The sequence below is a fragment of the Macrotis lagotis genome, chromosome 3 (genome assembly GCF_037893015.1).
Source record: "Macrotis lagotis isolate mMagLag1 chromosome 3, bilby.v1.9.chrom.fasta, whole genome shotgun sequence".
Classification (NCBI taxonomy): domain Eukaryota; kingdom Metazoa; phylum Chordata; class Mammalia; order Peramelemorphia; family Peramelidae; genus Macrotis; species Macrotis lagotis.
The window spans coordinates 302,074,819-302,101,682 of NC_133660.1; the positions used below are offsets into that span (position 1 = coordinate 302,074,819).

The following is a 26,864-nucleotide window of genomic DNA, read 5'->3' on the forward strand; positions in this document are numbered from 1 at the left end:
ATTAACATGATCAAATTTTTAAAATGCAAATGAACATGAGAAGTAAGTTTTGATAGTGGTGTCATAAGAGATAAAGTGCTGAGTACAGAAATTTGTAAGAGAAATTTCAGTTCTTAGAAGCAAGGTCTAATTTCTTCACTTTTGATACTCCTAACATTTTCTTTCTAAAATCACATTTTTCACCCTGTTCCACTTTCCCTCTGTCATTTATTCATGAATGCCCAAATTTTGAGGTCTAAATGGCATAAACTTAGAGGTACTATATACCAAATAATTTATTTTATTAGTAACAAAACAAATATAAAGAAAATTTAAAGCATTTTCCCAAGTCACACAATAAATTAAGGAAAGATTGGACTTGATATTCAGTATTCTCTGAATTATGGCGAAAAAGTTCCTCACTTAACTTTTATTGACTATAAGAGAAAAAACAAGATATTATTTTAATGTATTTCTTATACACTAAAATAATTTGAAATCATGATAAAAAGATAAATTCCAAATTTTTCATGTAAAACAATAACATTTTCAAAGGCAAAACCAAATTTAATGCATTACAAACTAAAATAAAATTCTATTGAAATACAGTTATCAAAATATCGCTTAAATTCCATGGACTCCAAGTAAAGAACTTCAGCATGATGATTTTATTTTTACAATATATCACTTTTAATTTTTCCAATTTGGATGAACTATCATTAAAAAATAGAAATATATAGATAGATACATAGAAACATAGGTATATTTGAGTATATTATATGTCACCTGTAGTCACTCAGGTGGTCCATAGCTTCTTCATGGCATTTTTAACTTCCGCATTCCTTAGGGTATAGATCAAAGGATTGAGTAAGGGTGTTATGATGGTATAAAAAACAGAAACCAGCTTATCAAGAGGGAAGGTAGTTGGGGGCCGGGTGTACATGAATATGCAGGGACCAAAGAATATGATGACAACAATGATGTGGGAACTACAGGTGGAGAGGGCTTTACGCTTTCCCTCTGCACTGTGATTTCTCAGGGAATGCAGTATAATTGTATAGGATATCATCAGAAAAATAAAGCTTACTGAACATATGGCTCCACTATTGGAAACTACCAAGAGGTTCAGTACATAAGTGTCCATGCAACCTAGTCTCAACAAAGGTTGCAAGTCACAGAAATAGTGGTCAATAACATTGGGACCACAGAAGGGCACAGTCAAGATTAGTATTATCTGGGCCATAGAATGCAGAAATGACCCTCCCCATACCAATAGAATCAGAATCTTACACACCCTCCGGTTCATGATGACAGGATAGTGAAGGGGCTTACAGATGGCCACATAGCGGTCATAGGCCATTACAATGAGAACCAATATTTCCATGCAGCCAAAGAAATGCATGGCAAATAGCTGGGTCATGCACTCATCAAAGGAAATGGTGTTCTTTTGAGAGATGCTGTCCACAATCAGTTTGGGAGCTGTGGTTGTAGAGAAACAAGAATCTGCAATGGATAAATAGGTTAAGAAAAAGTACATAGGGGAAGAAAGTGTGGGACTGGTCTTGATTGTCACAATAATTAATAAGTTTCCCAACACAGTGGCAGTGTAGAATCCCAAGAAAATGGCAAATATTATTTTATGCATCTCTGGGTCCTGTGTCAATCCAAGCAGAATGAATTCAGTCACATTGTTTCTCATCTCTAGGACTTGTGGAAAGGGCACAGGTGAGAACTATTTAAAACAACAAAGGAATAAAGAAGAATTAATATAGAAGAATTTGAGAGTGGCAAAATATAAATACTGCTTGAAAATCTATAATTTATCTTTAATTTCTTTTTCCATCCTCTCATATAGGAAAACTTAATGTAGGAAGTAGTACCATAATCTATTCCAATGCATATAAGATACTTTTTGTTCATGGTATTTGTGTTTTTATGTGAGAGAAAGAGATATTGTCACTTTTTTCTCTGTGCAGTGACATGTATGGCATCACTTTTCAAACATAGGAAGACAATGATGGATAAATATGTGGGTTGAAATCAATGCTATTGGTTAAAATTTTAAGTTCACAGATTTATAATTTCATTTTATCATTTCATTTTGTGTGTTTGTATGTCATTCAAATGTCAAAATCTAACTATGCCTCCCTACTTTTCCAAAATAATATTTTGGGGGTATAATTGCTACAATATCCCAAGCTACATACTTATCTGCTAGAAATATTAAAGTCCTAGACTGTTCTGATTCAGTAGTTCCTTTCATAGAATCTCAGATTTAGAAGTGAAGTCTTGATTACGCCTACTTGAAAAGGGATAACCTTAGCATATTCCCTTATAGATATTCATCCAGTCTCCAATTGAATATAACCAATAAGCAAAACCACTTCTATTTTATTTTGGAGAAGTATATTTCATAGAATTTTTTCCTGCTATAAAGATTATATTCACTTTTCAGTAAACTAATAAAATATTTCTAATTCTCTCCTGTGAGATCAAATAAAACAAATTCTGATCTCTTTGTCATGTGATTGACAGCCCTCCCAATAATTGGTAATGGCCTTCATATTCCCCCTGTTTTCTATTTTCTATGGCATAATATTTAGAAGTTGGCTTTCCTGGTTTCCCTTCTCTGAGTATGCTGTGGCTCATCAATGTCCTCCTCTAAATTTGGAACTCAAACTTAGAACAACAATCCCTATGGGAGTCAACAAGGGAAGAATTCATTGGAATCATCATCTCTCTTGTTCTAAATACCAAAACTCAACCACATTCCAAGCTGTCCTTAAAATGTCTGTGCCAATTCAGATGCTGACTTCTATTCAGGCAGATAATACATAATCGATTAAGTTCTAGTAGAGATATAAAAAGTTATCAAGAACAATCCTCTCCATTTGCAGAGAAGGGAATTATAAAATCCAGTGAAACAAATTTGTTTACCCAAAATCATCCCGAAAAGATTTCCGATTTGATCACTAGTTCAGCTTGATATTTATTATTGAATGACTATGGATTCTTTCTCTTGTATTGTTCCTTTTGAATGTTCAAGGAAAATATAGAACACAATGCATATCAATTAAATGCTATGTTGTTAGAACCAATGGGGTAGAATGTAAAAGATGATTTATATTATGTCTTGCAGAATAATAGACTAGTCATTATTTTAAAAAATAAGACTAACATCAAAGGTTTTATCTACATCATTTATAAAAATTTTGAACATGGAAAAATTATATAACTAATGGTTACAAAGAAATGTATACTTACATTTTTATATGATTTTTGTAAAGTTGTATGGAGAACGTGTTTCAAGTTTCATTATTCCCATTTTATTGTTGAGGCAGAAAAAACTAAAAGAAGTTAAATAAGTTATTGAAGATCACAAATATAGCAATTATCAGAGGAAAGAATTAAATGTTATCCTTTCCTCCTCATTCCATGTCTTCTACTTCATCCACTCCACTACAATGCCTACAAGGACAAGGAAAGATCCCAGGCAATTCATTGAAATATTTCCTACCTCAAAAGTTGATTTGAAATAAACTTATTCATTAATTAATATTGCTTGAATTCAATATTCCATATGTTTTTGAAGTTTTTAAAAATTTTAAACATGGATAAAAATGTTACTCTTCCAAAGATCTCACTTGTTTTTGAAAACCTTATTTCTATTACCCAAAGAACAATATGCAATTTATATATAATATTTTATTCAATTGGTTATTGATGTCTTCAAAAGATCTGAAATTACACTGGCAATATAAACACAATTTTTAAAAGAAATGGGAAACATGTAAGGAGAGAAATGAGGAGGAGAGTGAGGTGAAGAGAGGAGAGCAAAGGAGAAGAGCAAAGAAAGAGTAGCAGGGGTAAAAGAAGAACATAGATATAAAGCATATATAAACATAGCATACCTACACACATGTATATATTATGATATCTCTAGTGTCTATTTTATAGAATTTTATAAGACAACTTAAATAATACATTCAGATCACTTTGAAAATCATGTTATGGGAGCACTCTCAAGATTGCAAAGAATAGTCAGGAGCTTCCCAGAACTCTTTCTAGCTTCCCTCAGAAAGAACTTTAAATCAAGACTCTAATGAAATTTTGGATTGATAGAACCAACAAAATCTCAGAATGGAGCAATTTTCTAATTTAAATTATCATGGATGGACTTCAGGAAAAATCTTCCTCAGTTGCATAAAAGGGGATTGTAGTCCAGTTCAGGCCAGATGTGGGAAAGCCAGTGAGCCACAGTGCAGATTAATACCCAAGGCCCCTGGCTTCTGGCTTGACAGACCATCTGTATGGAAGGTCAATAGTGAGGGGTCTAGCTCCAGTGCAGAAGCCATATTGCAAGCTCTGAAAGTTCAGCACAGCTGGTATGTCCAGGCTGTGCAAACCTATTGCAGGGAACAAGTCACTAGCACTTGAGACCCCAGCACAAAAAGTCAGTGAAAAGTCCCCTGGCCCCCAGCATAAGAAGCACAGGACACAGCAGAACTCAACTATAAAAATCACCCAGTAAGCTAAAAATGAGTGAAAAACAGAAAAAAAAGGCTGATCACAATAAAGTGCAATGGCATCTGAAAATATCAAAATATCATCTCAGAAGAGAAAACCAATAACAAAATGTCTATATGTGAAGCATCATAAGGGATTATTATCTGGTTTCAGTTAAAAAAAAATTCTCTTGGAAGAACTCAGAATGGATTTTAAAAATCAAGTAAAACAGGTAGAAGAAAATGGGATTAGTAATTAATGGTACAGAGGGAAATTATTATAAAGATATTAAAATATTTAAAATTATTTTCTTCAGCTTGACTGTACAATTGGCAAAACAAAAAAGTAAATACAAAAGCTAAGTGAAAAACTAATTCCTTTAAAATTAGAACTTAGCAAGTGCAAAGTAATGACTTTATAAGACATCAAGAATTAGTCAAATAATTTTTTGAAATGAATATATATATATATATATATATATATATATATATATATATATATAGACAATATCTCAAATATCTCATTGGAAAAGACGTGGGAAAGAGATATAAAAGAGAAAATGTCAACAATTATTGGATGGGGCAGTTAGATGGTGCAGTGGTTAAAGCACTGCACCAGGAGTCAGGGAGACCTGAGTTCAAATACAGCCTCAGCCATTTAATATTTACCTAACTGTGCGACCTTGAGCAACTCCTTATCTCCATTGCCTTGCAAAAAAAAAAAAAAAACCCAAAATGAAAAAAGAGTTATTGAATGAAATGGAAGTTATGCTAAAGAAATGACCTATACATCTTTTGAGAAATCATTAAAGAAAACTATCCTGAAATCCTCTAGAATCAGAAGGTAAATTATAAATTGAAAAAAATGCACTAAAACTTCATGAACGAGATTACTAAATGAAAACTACATGGAATATTTGAGCCAAATTCCAGAATTATCAGATGAATGAGAAAATGCTATCAGTAACCAGATAGAAAGCAAATATCAAGAAACCACAGTCAGGATTCAACAGCAGTCAACATTTTCAACATTAAAGAATTGAAAGGCTTTGTAATGATTTTCTGGAGGGAAAATTAGTTTGAATTATAATAATCGACAAACTAGCAAAACAAAGGGGAAAGAAGGATATTCAGCAAATCAGATGACTATAAAATTTTACTGATGAAAGGACCAAAGCTGAACAGAAAACTTCATTTCCAATAAAAAGAGTCAAGAGATAAAGAAAATGTAAACAGGAAAGAAAAGAAAAAGGTCATTCAATAAAACTGAATTATTCACATCCATCCACAGGCAGCTGGTAATTTTAACTATAAAAACTATATCTCTTTAGAAGTATACTTAGTGATATGATGAGATAAAAAATTAATTCATTACCAAAAGTATTATTCTGGGAAAAAGAGAAAAAGAGGGACAGTATAGGGTAAATTAAATCGCATGAAGAGGGATGAAGAATTTATTTGATTTGAGGGACAAAATAGAGACTTATACAGTCTTGAATCTCACTCTTATTGGATTTGTCTCATAGAGGAAACAACTCAGCTGGGTTTAGAAATTTATCCTGCAGGAATTTAGAAAAATTATGATTGGGTACTTCAGAAAAATCTGAAAATTTGCATAAACTGATATTGTGAGTGAATTGGACATAAGCAAGAAGACACTGTATTCATTAATCACAAATTGTGTGATGATGAGCTATGATGGACTTAGCTCCTCTCTTTTATTAAGTGATCAAGTAAAATTCTAAAAGACTGTGATGGAAAAACTATCCACATCCAAAGAAAAAACTATGGAATCTGAATGCAGTCCAACGTAGGTTATTTTCACTTAATAAAAACTTGATTTATTGTTTTTTTATGGTTTTCATTTTTCCTTTTGGTTCTGATTCTTCTTTTCACAATGTGACTTATATGGAAATATGCTAACCATGATTTTACATTTATAACTGTTATCAAATTGCATGTTGTCATGGGGATGGGGGAGAGAAAGGAGAGAGAGGTAGAAAGGTGTGGAACTCAAAAGCTTACAGAAAGTTGAATATGGAAAACTATTTTTGCATGTAATTGGAAAAAAATAAAATAAAAGAGTTGAATAAAAGAAAGAAAAAGAAAATGTACATAGAGGAGCCAAGTGTGGGACTGGTCTTGAATGCTACCAAAATTCATAGGTTTCCCAACAGAATGGCAGTATAGAATCCCAAGAAAATGATAAAAGTTACTTTCTACTTCTCTTGTCCTATTTCAATCTAAGCAAAATGAATCCATTTATATTCTTCTCATCTATAGGACATAAGAGGAAAGAGGTAGGTGAGAACTAGTTCATATAGCAAAAAAAAGAATAATTAGTAAAGAATTTGAGAGATATCCCAAAAAGAGAAAAAAGGAATAAAATTAAATGTGTTCCATGACTTAATGATCTCTAGCTCTCATAGTTTATTAAATACATGGATTCAAGAAGAACTGAGTTTGGGCTGGCTAGGTGGTGCAGTGCATAGAGCACTGGCCCTGTAGTCAGGACTACCTGAGTTCAAATCCGACCTCAGACACTTAATAACTGCCTAGTTGTGTGGCCTTGGGCAAGCCACGTAACCCCATTTGCCTTACAAAAAAAAATAAAAAGAACTGAGTTCAAATACAGTCTCAGATGCTGATCAGATTCTGAGAAACTTACTACTTTTCTCAATGTCGGATATTTTTTCTGTAAAATTGTGCTAATAATAGTACCTATCTATCAAGATTGTTGTGAGGACAAAATGAATACATAGAAAATAACACAAAAATCTAAAAGCAATATCCAAAAGTTTTATTAGTTTGTTAAACATATAGTAGGAACATTGCATGATGATAAACTATGATAGACTTAGTTCTTCTCAGTAATATAGTGACTCAAGACAATTCCAAAAAAACTAATGATGGAAAATTTTAGTCATATCTAGAGAAAGAATTATGGAATGTGAATGCAAAGCAAAGCATATTATTTTCATAGATTGATTTTGTTCATTTTTCTTACTTTTCCCCCCTTTTGTTTTGATTCTTCTTTCAATTCATGACTAATAATGAAATATACTTAACATGTATCAAAAAAAGAAACTACATCATTATTCATTTAAATCATTTCCAGTTCAATCAGTTTTTTGAGGCAGGTGTAATAAAAACTGGCAATTAAGTTACCAAATTGGAAAATTAAAAGAAAAGTGTGAGTCTATTTTGGAATAGAAAACTTTTCCCTTTATTTTAATTTTAATATGATAAAACTTTAGTTTGAGTCATAAGATCATGTAGCACGTATCAGACAGTAAATTAGAGGTCACCTAATCCAAACTACTCGTGTTATAAATTAAAATAAAAGGAGAAGAAAATAAAGTTTCTACCCCACAGTTTCTTCAAATAGCTATTCAAGAAGAGCTGAGTTCAAAGGGATTCAAACTCACATTGTTTTAGACCAAGATGAGCCCTTTGTCAGCATTGGAAATTCCAGCATCTCACCTAATGATTCAGTTTCTTCCACTATATGTTAAAGAGAAAAAAGGAAATAAGCATTTGTTAAGCATCAGCAAAATAAAGTATTGTTTCATTTGTATTGCATCATTTGATCATCACAAAGATTCTAGAAGGCAGGTGTTATTCTTTTTTTAAAATTTTATTTATTTAAAACATTGGGGTTAACTGATTTGCCCAAGGTCACTCAGCTATGCAATTAATAAGTGTCTGAATTTGAATTTGAACTCAGGTCCTCCTGTCGTCAGTACCTAGCTTCCCCTTCAGGTGTTATTCTTATCACAATTTTATCATCATGAAAACTGAGACCGAATAAAATTTTTTGTGATTTTGTGATTTTTGTGATTTTTTCACAGTATAAACTGTGATTAAGAACCAGAGGTTTCTTTGCAACATCAGTCTTCCTTATTTCAGGCTCATAATTGTCTTTTCTGTGTCACTTAGCTATTTGCTTATCCAAAAATCACAGTTAAATAACACTTTAAGTAATACCAAGTTTTTTAGAAATATAACAAAACAATATAAGGATTTAAGTACCTTAGGTATTTTCCTTCTCTTGAAAACATAAAAAAAATTAAGTTAAAATAATTAAGTGAATATCATATTAGATGTGAGCACTGTAGATAGTTGTTTTGCATATTATCACAAATAAGGATATGATATGAAATGTGAACACATGATTTGTAAAATATAAACAAAGTTCAGGCTGTGAGGCTCTACATTTCATTTGAATAATAATGGTATACCACAAAGATGAACATATTTTTGTCACTGGTTTATAACCCTAAATCTATATACTAAATAGGAGAGAATATTATTAGTTTAAAATATTTGGGTTTCTGAAAAGAGGCAAATACATGCCAAAACTGAAAGTATTTAAATTTTTGATTAATGACCCAGAGAGTTATTTTTGAGACCCTATTATATGCTCAACAAACTAGTAAGAGTAAGAGTAATAATTTTTGAATAGTGATTTTAGGTTTTCAAGGTATTTTGCATGTCTTTTCATTTTCCCCTCACAACAATCCTAAAAGATAGGTGCTGTTATTATCACCATTTTATACATAAAGAAACTGACTGAGAGAGGTTCAGTGAGTTTCTCAGTCATATACCTGATTAGTGTCTGTATTTGAACTCATTTCTTCTTGATTCCATCTCCAACATTCTGGCTAATTCAACATCTAATTACCAAACTATAAACAAAAGTGAAATTTCCATATCTGCTCAGTGTAAGTCTTAGAGAATTCTTTTCCCTTTTTCTATACAATTTTTTGTTCCTCTTTCCATTTCCTTCTCTTTTTCTTCCTTTTGTTTTTTATTTATTTCTGCCTCTCAAAGCACCCTTTTACATTCTAATAAATGTAATGCAAATTACTTTTTCAAGAAAATATTATATAAATATATCCACATTAAAAATAAAGGACAGGTAAAAGGGAAAGTGTGATTGTCAATGAATGATGCATTATTATGGATTATTAAATACACAGGGAAGTACCTCAGTGATATACCTGACAATGTGGGAAGTGGGGGAGGGATGATTTAAGAACTTCCTAGAGACACAGAAATTAGCCATTTTAACAGAATTCTAATCATAATTTAACACTACTTTCGGTATTCCCTTTGTATGTCTCTCTATATTTCTTTGTTTCACTGTGTCTCTCTACTTTCTCTCTTTGCCCCCCCCATTTCATATAAATAATTAATTTCTAAATAATTTCTGAATAATAGGTAATTGGAGATATGATTTTGAAAGTGAAATAATTTTTTAATGTAATGAACAATATTTTAAGAAGAAAAGAAAATGTAAAAAGAAGAGGGAAGGTATTGAAATTTAGTGATATATAAAGCTAACTACTACCACTTATCTGACATAGGTTTCTCTTCAGAGAACCTCAAGTATATCCTTGCATTAAGTTAGAGATTAGAAAAATGAGTGTATCATACTCTAACTTTCAGATTCTACAACCTAACATTTCCTGTTAAAAAAAAATCAAAGCAGTCCCATTGATTTATTGTCACTTGTATTCTAACCATAGAGAGATTTCCCAGGCTTACTCACACCATGTTTTACTATGGGTGTGGTACATAATTATTATTATTTAACCCATTATTGACAAAAGAAAACAGAAATCTTTAAAAGAAATTGAAATTAAAGTAATGACAAATTGATTTTTGCTTCCCTTTAGTTGATGATTCATTTCAACATTTCTGATCAATTTCTAAAGCTGATTGTTACCTCCTGAGAAAACAAGGGACTTTAAATATATTAAAATTTTTTCAATAATTTTTAATCCATAAAATTGAAATTTTAATAACTTTTGGAAAATATTCTAGACTATAAAACCCTTTTGGGTGCTTCAAGGATAAACTTAAAATTATGAATGAATGTTATGATCCATACAATCTCTCAGAAACTATTTCCTTATCAAGGAAATGAGGTATTCAGACGAATACCTCCAATTTTCTTTCCAGCTTTCTAGCTCATGCTAAGAATTTTCAACAAGCAATGGATGCAAAGTGGCACCAAGCTTTGCCATTACGTTTAGCTGTTTAAATTATATTTGGGGATGATTTAAGACATCAAAGGTCACATCAAAAACTGGGGAAGAATATTTCATGAGATTGATTATTTGATATCTGAAGAATAAATATTTCTTGATTCTCAGATTTTAGTCCTAAGTTTTTTGATTCTTTTCTAAAAAGGAGTATCTATTGGTTTATCTATACATTAAATCATCCTAATTCAGTCTATTTCAATATAATTTCAAATAAACATGAAAATAAAACTCTGAGAAAAAAGTGAAAGCTTGGAAGTAGCTTAGAGAATTCTGATTAGATAATAATTTGCAATGTTGTTAATTGCAATTGAATCACCAAGTCAAAAAATCCCAACCTTTCCCTCAGATCTACTTTAACTGTTTTAGATTTTATTCCTTCTTTTTTCCCCATCAATAGATTTCTTTCTGCTTTTTTGTAAAATCACAAAACTGGGAGGTTTATTTTTTATTACTTTAAATGTTTGTTTGTATTTACTTAAAAATGTGAGGTTTCATGACTTTTAAAAAAAGAAATTACTGGAATATTTTCTTGTTGTTTCAGGAAAAACAGAATAAAAGCAACAGTCTTTTGTTTGTTTTCTTCTGATCTTTGTTTTTCTTTTCCGTCTGTCTCAGTGGTCTTTTGAAAAAATAAAGGATATCTATGTTAAATTCATTAGTCATACTATAATATTATTTTGAAAATTAGCATGTTGTATTTTTACTAAACAAGACAAAGACTGAAAGTGAGCAATCTGACTTTGTCACTTTAGCCTTTCTCAGTAGTATTAATTCTAAGGATGATAGAGTTCTAGCCATGTTTTATGGTTGAAAGGGCACTGGAACAGTGAGGAACTAAAGGAATCCTATCACTATGGCTAATGTATTGTCAAATAAATAGAAGTTGTTTTCTCTTTAAAAATACTTAACAATTTAAAAGAATATTTAATCTTTGTGTAAAATGGAATTCAATAAAGGTGACCTGCTTATCCTGAGAGTCTTATAGGCAGACAGTTATGTATATGTAAAGTAGATATTGCTGTCTAATTTTCATATGCAGGGGAAATTAAACAGATACAGGAAAAAAAATGAACAAAATTCTTGATTTATCTCTTTTCCGTGCTTCTGCCTTCCAGGATTCCTCAACTCCTTTAGGCCGGTGTTAAAAGACTCTTCAGAATGTGATGTTGATTTATCCTTGAAAATGATACCCAGTTTCTGGTCTTTAAATCATCCTTCCACCCAGAGTGTTCTGTATAGTGATAAACTTGTCAGAAAGAGAGGGATGGGACCCGGGATGCAGAATAGATCAGAGTGGTTGCTCTGTAGCTAGAGTTTTTGACTTGGAATCAGAAATTCATGAGTTCTAAATTCACCTCAGACAATTTTGGTTATATGACTGAAAAAATTACTGAACCTTAATCTGTTCAGCAGCTTAATGGAGATAATATCAGCAACTAGCTCACAGAGTAATTTTGAATATCTAACGGGCTAACGTGCAAAGTGCTCTATGGCCCTTAAAGCACATTATAAATACTATTTAATGAAAATTTGGTAAACTGATAGAGGACCTTAGTAAATGAATTAAAGAACCATTAATGTGAGCTAGAGAAATGAGAAGAGAAAATCAGAGTAAGAATCTTTTCCTGTCTTTTCCCCACAAACCAAGCTATAGGTCCTAAAAGAATTGGTTGATCAGGAATTTACACACCCTAGACTACCGTTTCCAGTGTCTCATTTTCCATATGAGGATATTTAATCATCCAAAAGTTGAGTGAATCAGTCAAGGTCATATCAGAGGTTAACAAGTTAGCCAGTTTTCTTTTATTTTAAAATTCTCTTTGATCATTCTTTGAATAATCATGTCTTGGCTACTGGGCAGTCCTTAGCTCATAATTGTATCCCATGTCTTTTTTGCCATTATTTTAAGGATTAAATATAAGATGGTCAAAGTGAGAAAATCTTTGAAAAATGAGATTTTCTTCATCTTTTTTTTTTCAATTGACCCTGAAAACCTCTTAATGTTTTATATCTTAGCATTCTTAAGTTTTGGGAAGGTTTCTGCAAAAGTAACATTTATAAACCAAATTCCATCTCACTTTTTTCATTCTAGAGTTCCATGAAGGGCAATGGAGATAGTGAGCATAGAAACAAGTTATTCACAACTTGATGTGGAAAATTGAACCACCAAGATCATAAACTTCAAATTGATCTTGTTAATTATTACCTTACTATCTGTCTTCTTTTTTTTCATCTTTCCATTGATGACCTCCTCAGGTAGGAATTAATTTACAAACATCACTTTGCATCTTCTGTTCTTGGAAGATAAATTCAATTTAATAAGCATTTATTAAGGTCCCATACTGTCCTAAGCACTGTGATAAGCACTGCAACGTCTGAATGAGCTTGTTTAACATCAACTAAAACTACACTGTGATGAAATGGTATGCAAGTTGTTTGCCTTTGGATTAAGAACGAGTAGAGTTCATATCCCATTTCTATTACATACTAATTAAATGATCTTAGGCGTCTAAGTCACTTATTACCTCAGTTCTAGAAGAAATTCTTGAAGATTATAAATTACAGAAAAATTTATAGTCTATACTGTAGCAGGGAATGTTCTAGAAATAAAGTTCTCTAGTGCTATAAAATCCGTTTACCAGTCCACCTATGCTCTCAAAAAGAAAGAAAAACTTTAAAAAAAAAATTAGTGACATCTTTTAACTAGTTTATGATGTTCCTTGGATTATCAGCCATTATATTTCTTTCCTGAAGACATAGAAGAGATACAAGATGAGTTACTTACCTTTGACAAAAAGTAAATGGAAAGCTCTTAGAATTTCAAAAAAAAATTTCAGTTAAAATATAGGTCAGTTCTCTTCTCTCTCTGAGCTATACTCTGATCCACAGTGAAGACTTAATGGACAAAACCTTTCTAAATCACACAGATACTTATCTAAATTGCGTTAAAGTTCAGAAACTTCCAGAAGTGACTCAGCCACCAGGGAAATAAAGGTCAGTCACTGTGAAATGGTTGGCACCTTTAGTTCATTTGACTTTGGTCAGTGAAAGAACAAACATCACTAGGCAATTAGTGCCCTTCTGCTCTAGTGCCAGGCTTTGACACTAAGTAAATTAGCAGCTAAGTGAATTGTATAGCAATGTACTTTTTCTGCCTTTAATGAATGCTGAAAATAACTTCATTTATGACATTGTTTTAAGTTTTACAAATGTTTTGAAAGTTCTATTTTGAATACCCAAAGATGTTCAGATATGCAAACATGTAATGTAAGTTAATTTAAGTTTAAAACATTTATTAAAAACTTTATGTTCCAGGCAATATATAGCACAAATCAAATCATAAGTGCTATATAACACTTACTTTTTGTTCAATACTGCACTGCTTAATATTTATTCCATAGAATTATGTTTTTTTACATTTTTATATCTGCCCTTTCTCATTCAATATTAAGTAAATATAGTGCTAATAGACAACCTTGCTTTAACAATAATATTGAGATTTGCATTTTATCCCTATCACAAGTATGATATTTACTTATGTTTTCAGAAAGTTATTACTTTTCATTTTATAATGCTCCAAACTAATACTATACTTTCTTCCATTTTTAACAAGATTATGTGTTACATCTTGCTAAAATTTTTAAATATATATCTATTGATATGTAGAGGGCCAGCCCCAGGGAATGATAAACACATACCCTTGGTGATCTTCTTCATCAAAAGTATGTATGGATTATTGCTCATTGTATGGATCCTTTGCCTCACCAGTGAACCCTGACCTAGGATAATCTGTGGCTCTAGGATGGTTGTAAAAGGTTTCTTTGATAGAGAAGCATGCATTTTTCTAAAAACAAATATTGTAAATTTATCCAGGAAATTGTAAAATCCGGTCTCTTTTAACCAGTCATTCCTGAGATAAGTTTTTGCTATAAAAAGTCTGAGTTTCCAAAAATAAAGCTGGTAGATTTTCACTTCTCAACCTTTTGTGTTTGGATATGTTTGTCTACCCAACCTGAATGTAGGAAAATCATGTCCAGAGCCATTGAGGGCGATATTGATAAAATCATATATTTGTTTTACAAAGTGATATCACCAATTATATTTAATAGCTTTCTTAATGTTGGATCATCCCTGAAAACATTCATGAATTACATCTCTTTCTAATGTATGATCTTTGTGTTTAATTGTTATAATCTTGCAAGAATTTCATTCAAAATTTTGTCATCAATATTCATTAAGGTAAATGGTCTATAAGTCTCTTTCATTTTTTCTTCTATCACTAGTTTGGTTATAAAATCATATTTGTGTTGTGGAAATAATTTTGTAGACTTCCTTCTTTACTTTTCATTTCAGTCAGTTTATGAAGCATCAGAATGAAAAGTTCCAAACGTTTTTACTAGAATTTACTTATCTGGTCCTCAAGATTTTTTTGTCTTATGCAGATCATTTGTGATCATCCAATTTTTTTTAATAAGATAGAGTTAGCAAGGACAATCTCTTTTTTTGTTAATGTGCATCCATTTCATGTAAATTAGCATGAAATGGGCAAAGTAACTCCTAATAATTGATTTAGTTAATATCTTTATTAGTGATACAATTACTTTTTCCAAATCCAATATCAGTGTTTTGATTTTCATTCCTATTTCTAATGAAATTAATTAATATTTTCTCTATTTATTTTCTCCCCCCAAAAACTAGATTCCAGTTTTATTAGTTTAATATCCCATATATTCTACTATGCTCATTTGCTCATTTCATTTTTATTTTATTTTAATGGTACTTAAAGTTTCTTTGAATCATTAAGTACTTTCCCAATTATAATTTTTAAGGAATTGATGAGGCAACTAGGTGGTGTAGTGGATAGAGTTGAGGAGGACCTGAGATCAAATGGCCTCAGTCACTTAATATCTACCTAATTATGTGACCTTGGGCAAGTCACTTAAACACCATGGACTTGCAAAAAAAAAAAGAAATTGTTTCTTGATGAGCTTTTGCATCTCTTTTCCCATTTGGCCAATTTTGCTTATAAAGTATAATTTTCTTCAGTATATTTCAAGCTTTTTTTTTTTTTTTTTTTTTAGTTTTTGCAATGGGGTTAAGCGATTTGCCCAGGATCACACAGCTAGGTAATTATTAAGTGTCTGAGGTCAAATTTGAACTCAAATCCTCCAGACTCCAGGGCCAGTGCTCTATCCACTGTACTACCTAGCTGTCTCTAATAATATTCTTTAATAGATTTTTATATTTTTTCAAAGTTTTTGAGCTACTTTAGGATTTCTTTTTGTAATTTTTGCTGAATTAGAATTTAGCTCTGAGGCTTTGTTCATAGCGGTTTTTATATTGTTGTCTTCATCTGAGCTTGTATTTTCATCTTCTCTGTTGAGATAGTAATTTTCTATGATCAAATTCTCCTTTTTTATTTGGGAATTTTTTCCAACTTGTTTATTGACTTTCAAGTCTTGCTAATTTTCTTTTCTTTTGCATTTACACTGTATACCTAGCATGTGTACTATACTTCAGATTTTTTATCCTTATAATTTCAGAGGTAGTTCTGAATGGTTTGAATTTTCTGTCTTTCTCAAGAGTTGTGATCTGTCAAGAGGTGTTGTCACTGCTCCCTAGTTAGTGGAAGCAATATTTCTCCTCAGTGTTTCTGATTCCTTGTAACTGAAAGTAATATTGATTCTCAAGGTCAGTGCTCCATTGCGATATCAAGTGTTCCTTGATGTCTTGGAATTGAGAACAAAAATGATTATAGCCAATGGAATTGCCCAACAATGTCTGATCCTGTATCCAGAGTTTTCATTCCAATATGCCTTTATTTTGAGCAACAATATTGATGCCATTAAAAAGCTTTGCAATTTTATTAGTTCAATGTCTCTATAATTGAGCTTCAACATTCTCCCCGAGGGAAGCCATAGGAAGAAAGAGCCCCTCAGTACAATATTATGACAGGTAAAATAAACCCAACAAATCACGGATGTCCTGAAACCTGTCTTTAAGGAGACCTTTCTGTATATCTCTACGTATAGAGATGATAAATCAAGCAGTAGAAAAAAACACTTTGAGATTTATTAGATCACAATCCTTTTTTTTATTTATTTAAGGAAATGGGGTTAAGTGACTTGCCCAAAGTCACAGAGCTAGTCAATTATTAAATATCTGCAACTGGATTTAAACTCAGGTCCTCCTGACTCCAGGGCCACTCTAGCCACTGTGCCACCTAGCCACTGTGCCACCTAGCTGCCCAATCATAATCATTTTAACATTGATACATTCAAATTGGAGAACCTTGACTTAGAAACAAAATTGTCCTTCTTAATCCATGGTGGGGTGGAAATCATCACATAGAATTTGACCATCTACTAGTATGGTTTTTAGTTTGAAAGGAATCAGAGAGTTAGAAATGAGTTGCAATTGGCTATTCGGAAGGAAACACAGATAAAACAAAGTAATGAAGATGGTACATGGATTATGTTGAAGAACACCCAGAATGCCATGCCATGTTAACATGAATTTGGGATATGAAGTAATATATGTATATATATATATATATATATATATATATATATATATATATATATACATATATATATATATATATATATATATATAGAGAGAGAGAGAGAGAGAGAGAGAGAGAGAATAATAGATAATGATTTTGGGTCATCTCCCTTCTAAAACCTTGGACTTGGCTTTCAGAAGGACATACTCTCCTTGGTGACCTTTTTACTTAACTTTGCCAATAATAAGTTTTCTAAGGCACTATCATACACATTCTCATCCTTCCTCCTGCAAACTGCATCTCTTTTCCACTTCTCCATTATATATTGTCTATCATCCAAATACATAAATGTCATGAGAGTAAAAGTTACTTTCTTTATTGCTATTAGATAAACTTCACAATTGGCTCTTAGTGCCAAATAATTGATTCATCAGTCTGTCCATCTATCTACAATCTATCAACTATTAATTTAGTTAATTTGGAAAGACAGGATGTGAAATAATTAAAAGTCAAACAGAAGGAGACCCATGACTCAGCCTTTGTCTTTAGACTGCCAGTTGGATCCTGTTAGTCCCCACTGAAGACACTGGACAGTATCACACCTATGAGTGTGATGTCAGCTCTCCTCGGTTTCCTGTATTGGATAAAGTTGCAAAGGCAGGTGGTATGACACTCTCTTTTTTAAAAAAAATATTTTATCTATTTTGAGTTTTACAATTTTTCCCCGGAACTTATTTTCCTACCCCCAACCCCCACAGAAGGCAATTTGTCAGTCTTTGCATGGTTTCCATGGTATACTTTGATCCAACTTGAATGTGATGAGAGAGAAATCATATCCTTAAGGAAGAAATATAAAGTATAAGAGATATAAAGATCAGACAATAATTTAGCAGTTTTTTTTTTCCTAAATTAAAGGTAGTAGTCTTTGGTATTTGTTAAAAATCCAGTTCTTTCTCTGGATACAGATGGTATTCTCCATTCCAGACAGCCTCAAATTGTCCCTGATTGTTGCACTGATGGAATGAACAAGTCCATCAAGGTTGATCATCACCTCCATATTGCTATTAGGGTGTACAATGTTTTTCTGGTTCTGCTCATCTCACTCAGCATTAGATCATGCAAATCACTCCAGGGTTTCCAGAATTCGCATCCCTCCTGGTATCTAATAGAACAATAGTGTTTCATGACATACATATACCACGGTTTGCTAAGCCATTCCCCAATTGAAGAACATTTACTTGATTTCCAATTCTTTGTCACCACAAACAGGGCTGCTATGAATATTTTTGCACAAGTGATGCTTTTACCCTTTTTCATAATCTCTTCAGGGTATAGACCCAGTAGTGCTATTGCTGGATCATAGGGTATACACATTTTTGTTGCCCTTTGAGCATAGTTCCAAATTTCTCTCCAGAAAGGTTGCATGAGTTCACAGCTCCACCTACAATGTAATAGTGTCCCAGATTTCCCACAAGCCTTCCAACAATGATCATTATCCTTTCGGGTCATATTTGCCAGTCTGAGAGGTGTGAGGTGGAACCTCAGAGATGCTTTATTTTGTATTTCTCTAATAAGTAATGATTTATAGAAATTTTTATATGAATATGGATCACTTTGACTTCGTCAACTTTAATTGCCTTTGTATATCCTTTGAACATATGTCAGTTGGGGAATGGCTTTTTTCAAAAAAAATTGACTCAATTTTCTGTATATTTTAGAAATGAGTACTTTGTCAGAAATATTAGTTGTAAAGATTGTTTCCCAGTTTACTGCATTTCTTTTGATCTTGACTACAATAGATTTCTCTGTGCAAAAGCTTTTTAATTTGATATAATTGAAATCATCTAATTTGTTTATAGTGATGTTCTCCATCTCTTCCTCAGGCATAAACTGCTTTCCTTTCCATAGATCTGACGGGTAAAGTGGCCCTTGATCTTCCAGTTTGCTTATAGTATTGTTTTTTATGTCTAAATACTGTATCCATTTGTATCTTATCTTGGTATAGGGTGTGAGTTTTTGGTTTAATTCAAATTTCTTCCATACTAACTTCCAATTTTTCCCAACAGTTTTTATCAAAGGGAGAGTTTTTATCCTAATAACTGGACTCTTTGGGTTTAGCAAACAGCAGATTACTATAATCATTTCCTGCTATTGTACCTAGTCTATTCCACTGATATGTGATTATTTCTTAGCCAATACCAGATAGTTTTGAGGACTGATGCTTTATAATATAATTTTAGATCAGGTAAGGCTAAGCCACCTTCTTTTGTACTCTTTTCATTGAATCCCTGGAAATTCTTGACTTTTTATTTTTTATATGAATTTACTTACAACTTTTTCCAGCTCATTATAATAATCTTTTGGAATTTTGTTTGGTAGGATGCTAAAGAAGTAGTTTAGTTTTGGTAGAATTGTCATTTTTTTATGATATTAGCTCAACCTATCCATGAACAGTTAATATTTGCCCCAGTATTTAAATATATTTTTATTTACATTAGAAAAGTTTTGAAATTGTTTTCAAAAAGTTTTTGAGTCTGCCTTGGCAGATAGACTCCCAGGTATTTTATTTTGTCTGAGGCTACTTTGAATGGGATTTCTCCTTCTAGCTCTTTCTGCTGTATCTTGCTAGTCACCTATAGAAATGCTGAGGATTTGTGAGGGCCTATTTTATATCCTGCTACTTTGCTAAAGTTGCTAATTATTTCTAGCAGTTTTTAGGTGACCTTTTGTCTCCTCCTTCCCTATTCCAATCCCATCAATTTCTTTTTCTTCTCTTATTGCTGAGGCTAACATTTCTAATAGGATATTGAATAGTAGTGGTGCTAATGAGCATCCTTGTTTCATCCCTAATCTTATTGGGAATGCCTCTAACATATCTGCTGCATATAATGCTTGTTGATGATTTCAGATAGATACTGCTTATTATTCTAGGGAACAAACCATTTATCCCTTCACTCTCTAGTGTTTTTATTAGGAATGGGTGCTGTATTTCATCAAAAGCTTTTTTAGCATCTATTGATATGATTATATGGGTTCTGATAACTATGTTTTGGATATAATTGAGTATACTGACACTTTTCCTAATATTGAACCAACCCTGCATTCCTGGGATAAATCCCACTTGATCATAATTTATTATCCTAGTGATAACTTGTAATCATTTTGATAAGATTTTATTTAACATTTTTGGGATTATATTTCAGGGAGCTAGTTCTATAATTTTCTTTATCTGTTTTAACTCTTCCTGGTTTCAGTATTAGCACCATATTGGTGTCATAAAAAGAGTTAGGCAGACTTCCATCTTCAGCTTTTTTTCCAAAGAGTTTATATGGAATTGGAAACAATTGTTCCTTAAATGTTTGATAGAAATCACTTATGAATCCATCTGACCCTGGAGATTTTTTCTTAGAGAGTTCACTAATGGCTTGTTGAATTTCTTTTTCTGAGATAAGGTTGTTTACGTTTTTAATTTCCTCTTCATTTGATCTGGGCAATTTATATTTTTTTAAATATTCATCCATTTCACTTAGTTTGTCAAATTTATTTTCATAGAAATGGGCAAAATAATTCCAAATTATTGCTTTAATTTCTTTCTCTTTGGTGGTGAGTTCACTTTCGTCATTTATGATGCTAGCAATTTGGTTTTCTTCTTTCTTTTTTTAAATCAAATTTACCAGAGGTCTATCAATTTTGCTGTTGTTTTCATAAAAACAGCTCATGGTTTTATTTATTAGTTCAATAATTTTCTTGCTTCAATTTTATTTCTCCTTTAATTTTTAGAATAACTAATTTGGTATTTAATTGGGGGTTTTTAATTTGTTCTATATTTTTTTTAGTTTCATATATAATTCATTGATTTGTTCTTTCTCTCATTTATTCACATAAGCATTTAAAGATATATATCCCCTTATAGCTGTCTTGAGGGTATCCCATAGATTTTGGTATGTTGTATCATTATTGTCTTTAACTAGGATTGAAATAATTCTTTCTATAATTTGTTGCTTGATCCACTCATTCTTTAAAATGAGGTTATTTCATTTCCAATTGGTTCTGGATCTATATCTCCCTGGACCCAAATGTTCATATGATTTTTATTGCATTATGATCTGAGAAAGATGTATTCACTATTTCTGTCTTTCTACAATTGATCATTAAGTTTTTATGTCCTAAGTACATGGTTTTTTATATATATATATATATATATATATATATATATATATATATATATATATATATATATATATATATATATATTCCTTTCTATCCCCATTCAATTTCCTCCATAGGTCTTATCATATCTAAGTTTTCTAACAATCTATTTACCTCCTTAATTTCCTTCTTGTTTATTTTATGATTTGATTTATCTAATCTGAGAGCTGGAGGTTGAGTTCTCCCACTAGTAGAATTTTGCTGTCTATGACTTTCTGTAGCTCTTTCAACTTCTCCTCTAAGAATCTGGATGCTGTCCTGGTTCTCCCATGGTCCCCTGGCACAGACCTTAGGTATTCTACTCTTAGCTTTTTCTGGGTTTTTTTGATCAGATTTCTGTTAAGAGGTTTCTCTCATGTTATTTCTGAGGAGAAAGGGAGAGCACCTATCACAGTGCCTGTCTCCTCTCTGCCATCTTGTTCAGGTATGAGACACTTAAATAGAACTGCGATGCTTAGACTCATTCTAGATATTCAATGGATGGTTCAGAATGCACTGAGCCACCTGTCTACCACAAGACTAAGTGCTAAGCAAAATTTCCTTCTGGCAAGCATCAGTGGCAGCAACAAGAGCAAAGTTACATCAACAAAAGGTCAGGTTTTCCCACAGAACCACAAGTTGTCTTCACTCTTTGAATGTCAGGACCGTTCTGACATGTGTACTGCTTCTGATATTGCAATGCCAGGTGAGAACCTTTGTATGAAATCAATTCCAACATAAAGTGAGCTATTACTCTACATATGGAGGATTGGGGAAGGTGGGAGAAAACCATTGAACCCTAGGATCCTGGTGATGGATGCTATTTCACTCCATGTCCCCCATAATAAAATGCCTTTTCTCTGGTTGACCTTTTATATATGGCACAGCTCTGTGTATTCCAGCATGGCCCATATGGGGATGATCATCACATCAACACCATTCAAAAGGAAGACATCTCCTTCCATGCTCTAGACATTAAAAAGAGGAACAAACACTATTGGGTGCTGATAGAGTCCTGCAGTGACCATCACTTTATGGTGGTGTTGGAGATATGAGATATGAGACTTGTAACATGGTCCCCAAGATTTGTTTGTCAACATTCTGCTCATGGGGATCCAGATACAAGCAGAGAACTTTGTTTGTAAACTGAAACCATTGGAGACTGATCTGGAAAGGCTCAATCTATTATATCCATGATGATTGGTTGGTCCCGTCTTGATTGGATAATGACTTGCTTTTGATGCATTCACAATAAGTTTCTTTACCAGTAATTGAAATCTCAAAATCATGATGAAGATTAGCAAACTGTAGAGTTATCAGAGCACGGATTTACACTCTAATGAAATACAGTTGTTCTTATTAAAATAAAAACAAACAAAAAAGTCAAAGAACAGGTTGGTCCCTCATGACCAGTTGAAATCTGTCTTAATTTTTAAAAATTAAAATTCTTTCTTTTTTTCATCTTGAGCTTTAACTCTTTTATCAGGGCAAATGTTACTAACATAAACATAAAGTTTTCTCTTTAACAATCTGGGAAGAATCAGGCCAGGAGACTTTTTAGGGTACTTTCTCTTTGATTTATCATTGAGGTAACTAGCCTATTCCACATCTATGCAAGTCAGGATTTATGAATTAACTGATAGGGTGTTGAAGAAGATAATCCTCCAAAACCACTCCTCTTGTGAGGTGATTGATAATCTAACTCCCCCAAATCATGCAGAGAGCTCTGAAAAACTGAATTTCACAGTTCTCTAAATGGTTTAATAATTTACATTTATTGAAGCAACAATCACTCATTTTTGTTTAGCCTTGGAGGTGGTATGATATATATATATATATATATATATATATATATATATATATATATATATATATATAATCGTTGCTTACCAATATATGTCAAATAAAGTAAAGTAAAATTATGCAAGATTTTTTTTTAGGTTTTTGTAAGTCAAATGGGGTTAAGTGGCTTGCCCAAAGCCAAAAAGCTAGGTAATTATTAAGTGTTTGACACCGGATTTGAACCCAGGTACTCCTGTTTCCAGGGCCAGTTCTTTATCCACTGCTCCACCTAGCCGCCCCCAAATTATCCAAGATTTTAAAATATATTTCTTCTTTTGAACATATAGCTATAAAGTGGCTTTTAGCAAATGTCCAAATTAGAGAACAGAAATCCCTTACCAATTGACTTGGTGTGCATTACAGCTGGGGAGATTGAAGTAAAGAAGAGGATTCTTTCTTCTTTATGAATCACAAAGCTATCTCATGTCCTCTTGCCCTGTGCCAAAGGACAGAAGGCAATGAAAAGACAGAATTAATCAGAGATATTTCTCTGTGTCTTCTTCCTTCCCTTCCTCTTCCTCTTCCTCTTCTGCTCCTTTTTCTTCTCCTCTTCTCCTGTTCCTCCTTACTCCTCCAATACTTTCCTCTAGTTTTCCCTCTATCTTCCCTCTCTATCTCCCCCTCTTGCTCTCCCTCACTTTCTTTTTATTTTAATCTCCTTCCTTCTTTCTTTCTTTCTTTCTTTCTTTCTTTCTTTCTTTCTTTCTTTCTTTCTTTCTTTCTTTCTTTCTTTTTTCTGTTTCATCTTCTTCTTATGTTTAGCTGAGTTGCATTCATTTTCCAATTGATTTTATTTTTTGATGAGTTATATTATTTTTTTTATTTGATTATCATTACTTTCAAAAGAGCTGATTTCTTTGGTCAATTTTTCATAATTTTCCTGCATGGCTTTCATTTCTTATTTTCCATTTTTCTTCTTCTTCCATACTTCTTTTCTTTTAATCATTTTTAAATTCTTCTATGAGATTTAGAATTTATGTCCATTTCAAATATTCCTTTGGAACTTCCTATGTTGGGAATTTGTCACTGTTTTCTTCTTCTGAGATGGCATTTTTTATCATCTCTATCTGAACAGTAGTTTTCTATGGTTCGTGTTCTTTTTTACTTTTTTGTTCGTTTTGATTTTTGAACTCTACACCTGTTGTATAGGGAGTATACTCCCAATCTTTTTGTTCTTAGGCCGGGGTGTGATTCCTTGGTCTATTGCTTCTCAAGAAGATACCTATGCAGAACAGACATTGTCTATGCAGATGTTTCTCTCCAGCTTTATGTCCATGCTTTGCCGACACAATCTTATTTGTTGCCCCAGTGTTCTCAGATTCAGACGTTTTCTCTGGATAAAAGCCTCCCTGCTGATCTGCTTTTTAGCTACTGGGAACTGGGCTTCTGATTAGCTGTTGTTATCTGGTCTGCAGCTTGGGTTGGAGCCTACTGTTGAATTTCTGACTCTCCTGCCTAGCAGGGTTTTACTTCCCATTTCTCCTCCCACCAAGAGAGAGAGAGAGCTTTATTGAAACTACCCACCCATGATGTCTATAATTGAAATTTTAATTTAATTTACTTTGGTGGAATCAATAACTTTAATGTCTATGTAGAGGCTTTGTCTAATACCGTATAGGGAAAAGCTGTACTCCTTGGGAGCAATGCCCCACTTTATAATGATGAATAATCAAGCAGCAATAAGAAGCAATGATTGTGTGAGGTCTTACCACTATTTGTTTCCATAATGCAGCTAATATTTCAAGCATTCCCTCAACATTCCTCCATCATCTAAAACATGAGCTATGAAAATTGTTCTTGTGTGGGTTCTTTAAAAATCAACTGTGACATGATTCTGTCTCATCTTTTCTATCTATACCCTTAACAACTTTATTTGTACAAATGTTTGTATCAATCAAAAGTTCCAGTTGGGGAGTAACTACGTGCTACAGTGGATAGAGAGACAGCCCTGGAGTCAGGAGGACCTAAGTTCAAATCTGATCTCAGGCAGTTAATAAATACCTAGTTGTGTGACCTTGGTCAAGTCCCTTAATCTATTGCCCTGCAAAAAACAAAGTAAAAAAAATTCTACTTGGGATGTCAAAAATAGCAGTAACCAAAAATTTTCTATAGAATTTTTCAGCCAGATGATCTTGGACAAATATAACTCTTTATTTTATATATTGCTTTACCTGTTGTCTCTCTTGTTATTAATTACTTCATTATAAGGTTTTTTTCTGATTAGTACAGCAGCCAATAGAGAAGTGTTTCACTACTGTTTTCTCAATAACTGGTCATCTTTGATTTCAGAATTGGTGTAAGAAAGATTTCAGTACCATTTTTATATGAATTTCTTTTATTGTTCATTGAAACATTTTTAAAAATATAACTGTTAGCTTACATTCCTTCTTCAGGAATCAGTCTTGTTATTGAAATATATTCTCTAATCATCCTGGTTATCAAACCTTTGAAAGAGAAACTTGCCAAAAATATACCTTTCCTGCTGGAGGTTTCCTTGCTAATGTTAATTTCATTGATTTGTTTTTACAAAAGCTCTCAATTTTTTAAATTAAAATTGCTCACTTTCTTATTTTTGTCTCATTACCTTGTTTGAATAAGTTGTTGTTTGTCCCTTATTCATTTTTTTTTATTTATTTAAGGTAATGGAGTTAAGTGCCTTGCCCAAGGTCACACATCTAGGCAATTATGAAGTGTATTGCTGTCAGAATTGAACTTAGGTCATCCTGACTCCAGCACTGGTGCTCTAGCCACTGGGATGTGCTTCATTCATGAAGAAGACAAAGACACATCAAGGAGGTGAAGCAGTGACAAATATTTGAATTGGATTTAAGTGAAGGGAGGGTTGACTTAAGTCACCTTTCTCACTATCTCCTGCAGGGTCATCTGGGTCTAATTGTCAGATATGCAGCAGGACAACTGAAGATGGCCCTAGATGTGAGACAATCAGGGTTAAGTGACTTGCCTAAGGTTTTATAGATAATAAGTGTCAAGTGTCTGAAGACAGATTTGAACCTCTTTATTCCCCAATCAGTGCTCTATCCACTTTAGTGGTGGGTCTCACTCACTGAGGGGAGCCAGGTAGTGGCATGTGGGATCTTCTCCAAGAAAAATTGACACTGAGACCAAAGGGTAAGGTGAATAACCAATGGACATGAAAAAGCAGTTTTCAGTGGTCCTCTGTGCTTTCCTTGTCCCATTTGTTATCAGCCTTCCTGGGATTATTTAGACAAATACTCTTCCCATAGATCTAGTGATCAAAGGGAATCTTGATTTTCTGATTTATTGATAGGTTGACCTTTAAAGTTTACCTTTTGCTTTTTTGTCCAGTATTCCTCTTGCCATACTCTGTGGTCCAGGTAAGCAGGCTTACTGACCATCACTTATCATTTGGCTGAATGACACTCCACTGCCCTCATTTGTTGCTTTTCAAAGTCTAAGCAATATACTTCTTCTTCAGGTTCATCTCCTGTTTGCTGATTCCCTCCAAAGCTTTTGTCAGTGTCATATTAAGGATTTCTTCATTCTATCATTTGCTTCTCCCCAAAATACATTTAATTAAACTGATTTCACATATCTGTGACACCTATAAATATATATTTTCTAACCCCTGAAGGCAGAACATAGTTCACTTTTATTCACTTTTATTCTCATTTCCTAGATTATAATGAGTAGAGAGCTGCAACTAATAAATATTCACTTCCTTTTGAGTATCCTTCAAATATGGGAAGAGTTAAATCATATTCTCTCCCCAATATAAATGACTTACTTAAAGACATCAGAATGCATTGTTTA

General features: G+C 32.7%; 1 protein-coding gene across 1 annotated transcript; it reads right to left on the reverse strand.

Moving 5' to 3' along the window:
- Positions 1–775: 775 nt before the first annotated feature.
- On the reverse strand, positions 776–1,684 carry LOC141517014 (olfactory receptor 4C11-like). The gene has a single exon (XM_074227953.1). The coding sequence runs from the start codon at positions 1,676–1,678 to the stop codon at positions 776–778; it is 903 nt and encodes a 300-aa protein (XP_074084054.1). The 5' UTR covers positions 1,679–1,684.
- Positions 1,685–26,864: the final 25,180 nt, after the last annotated feature.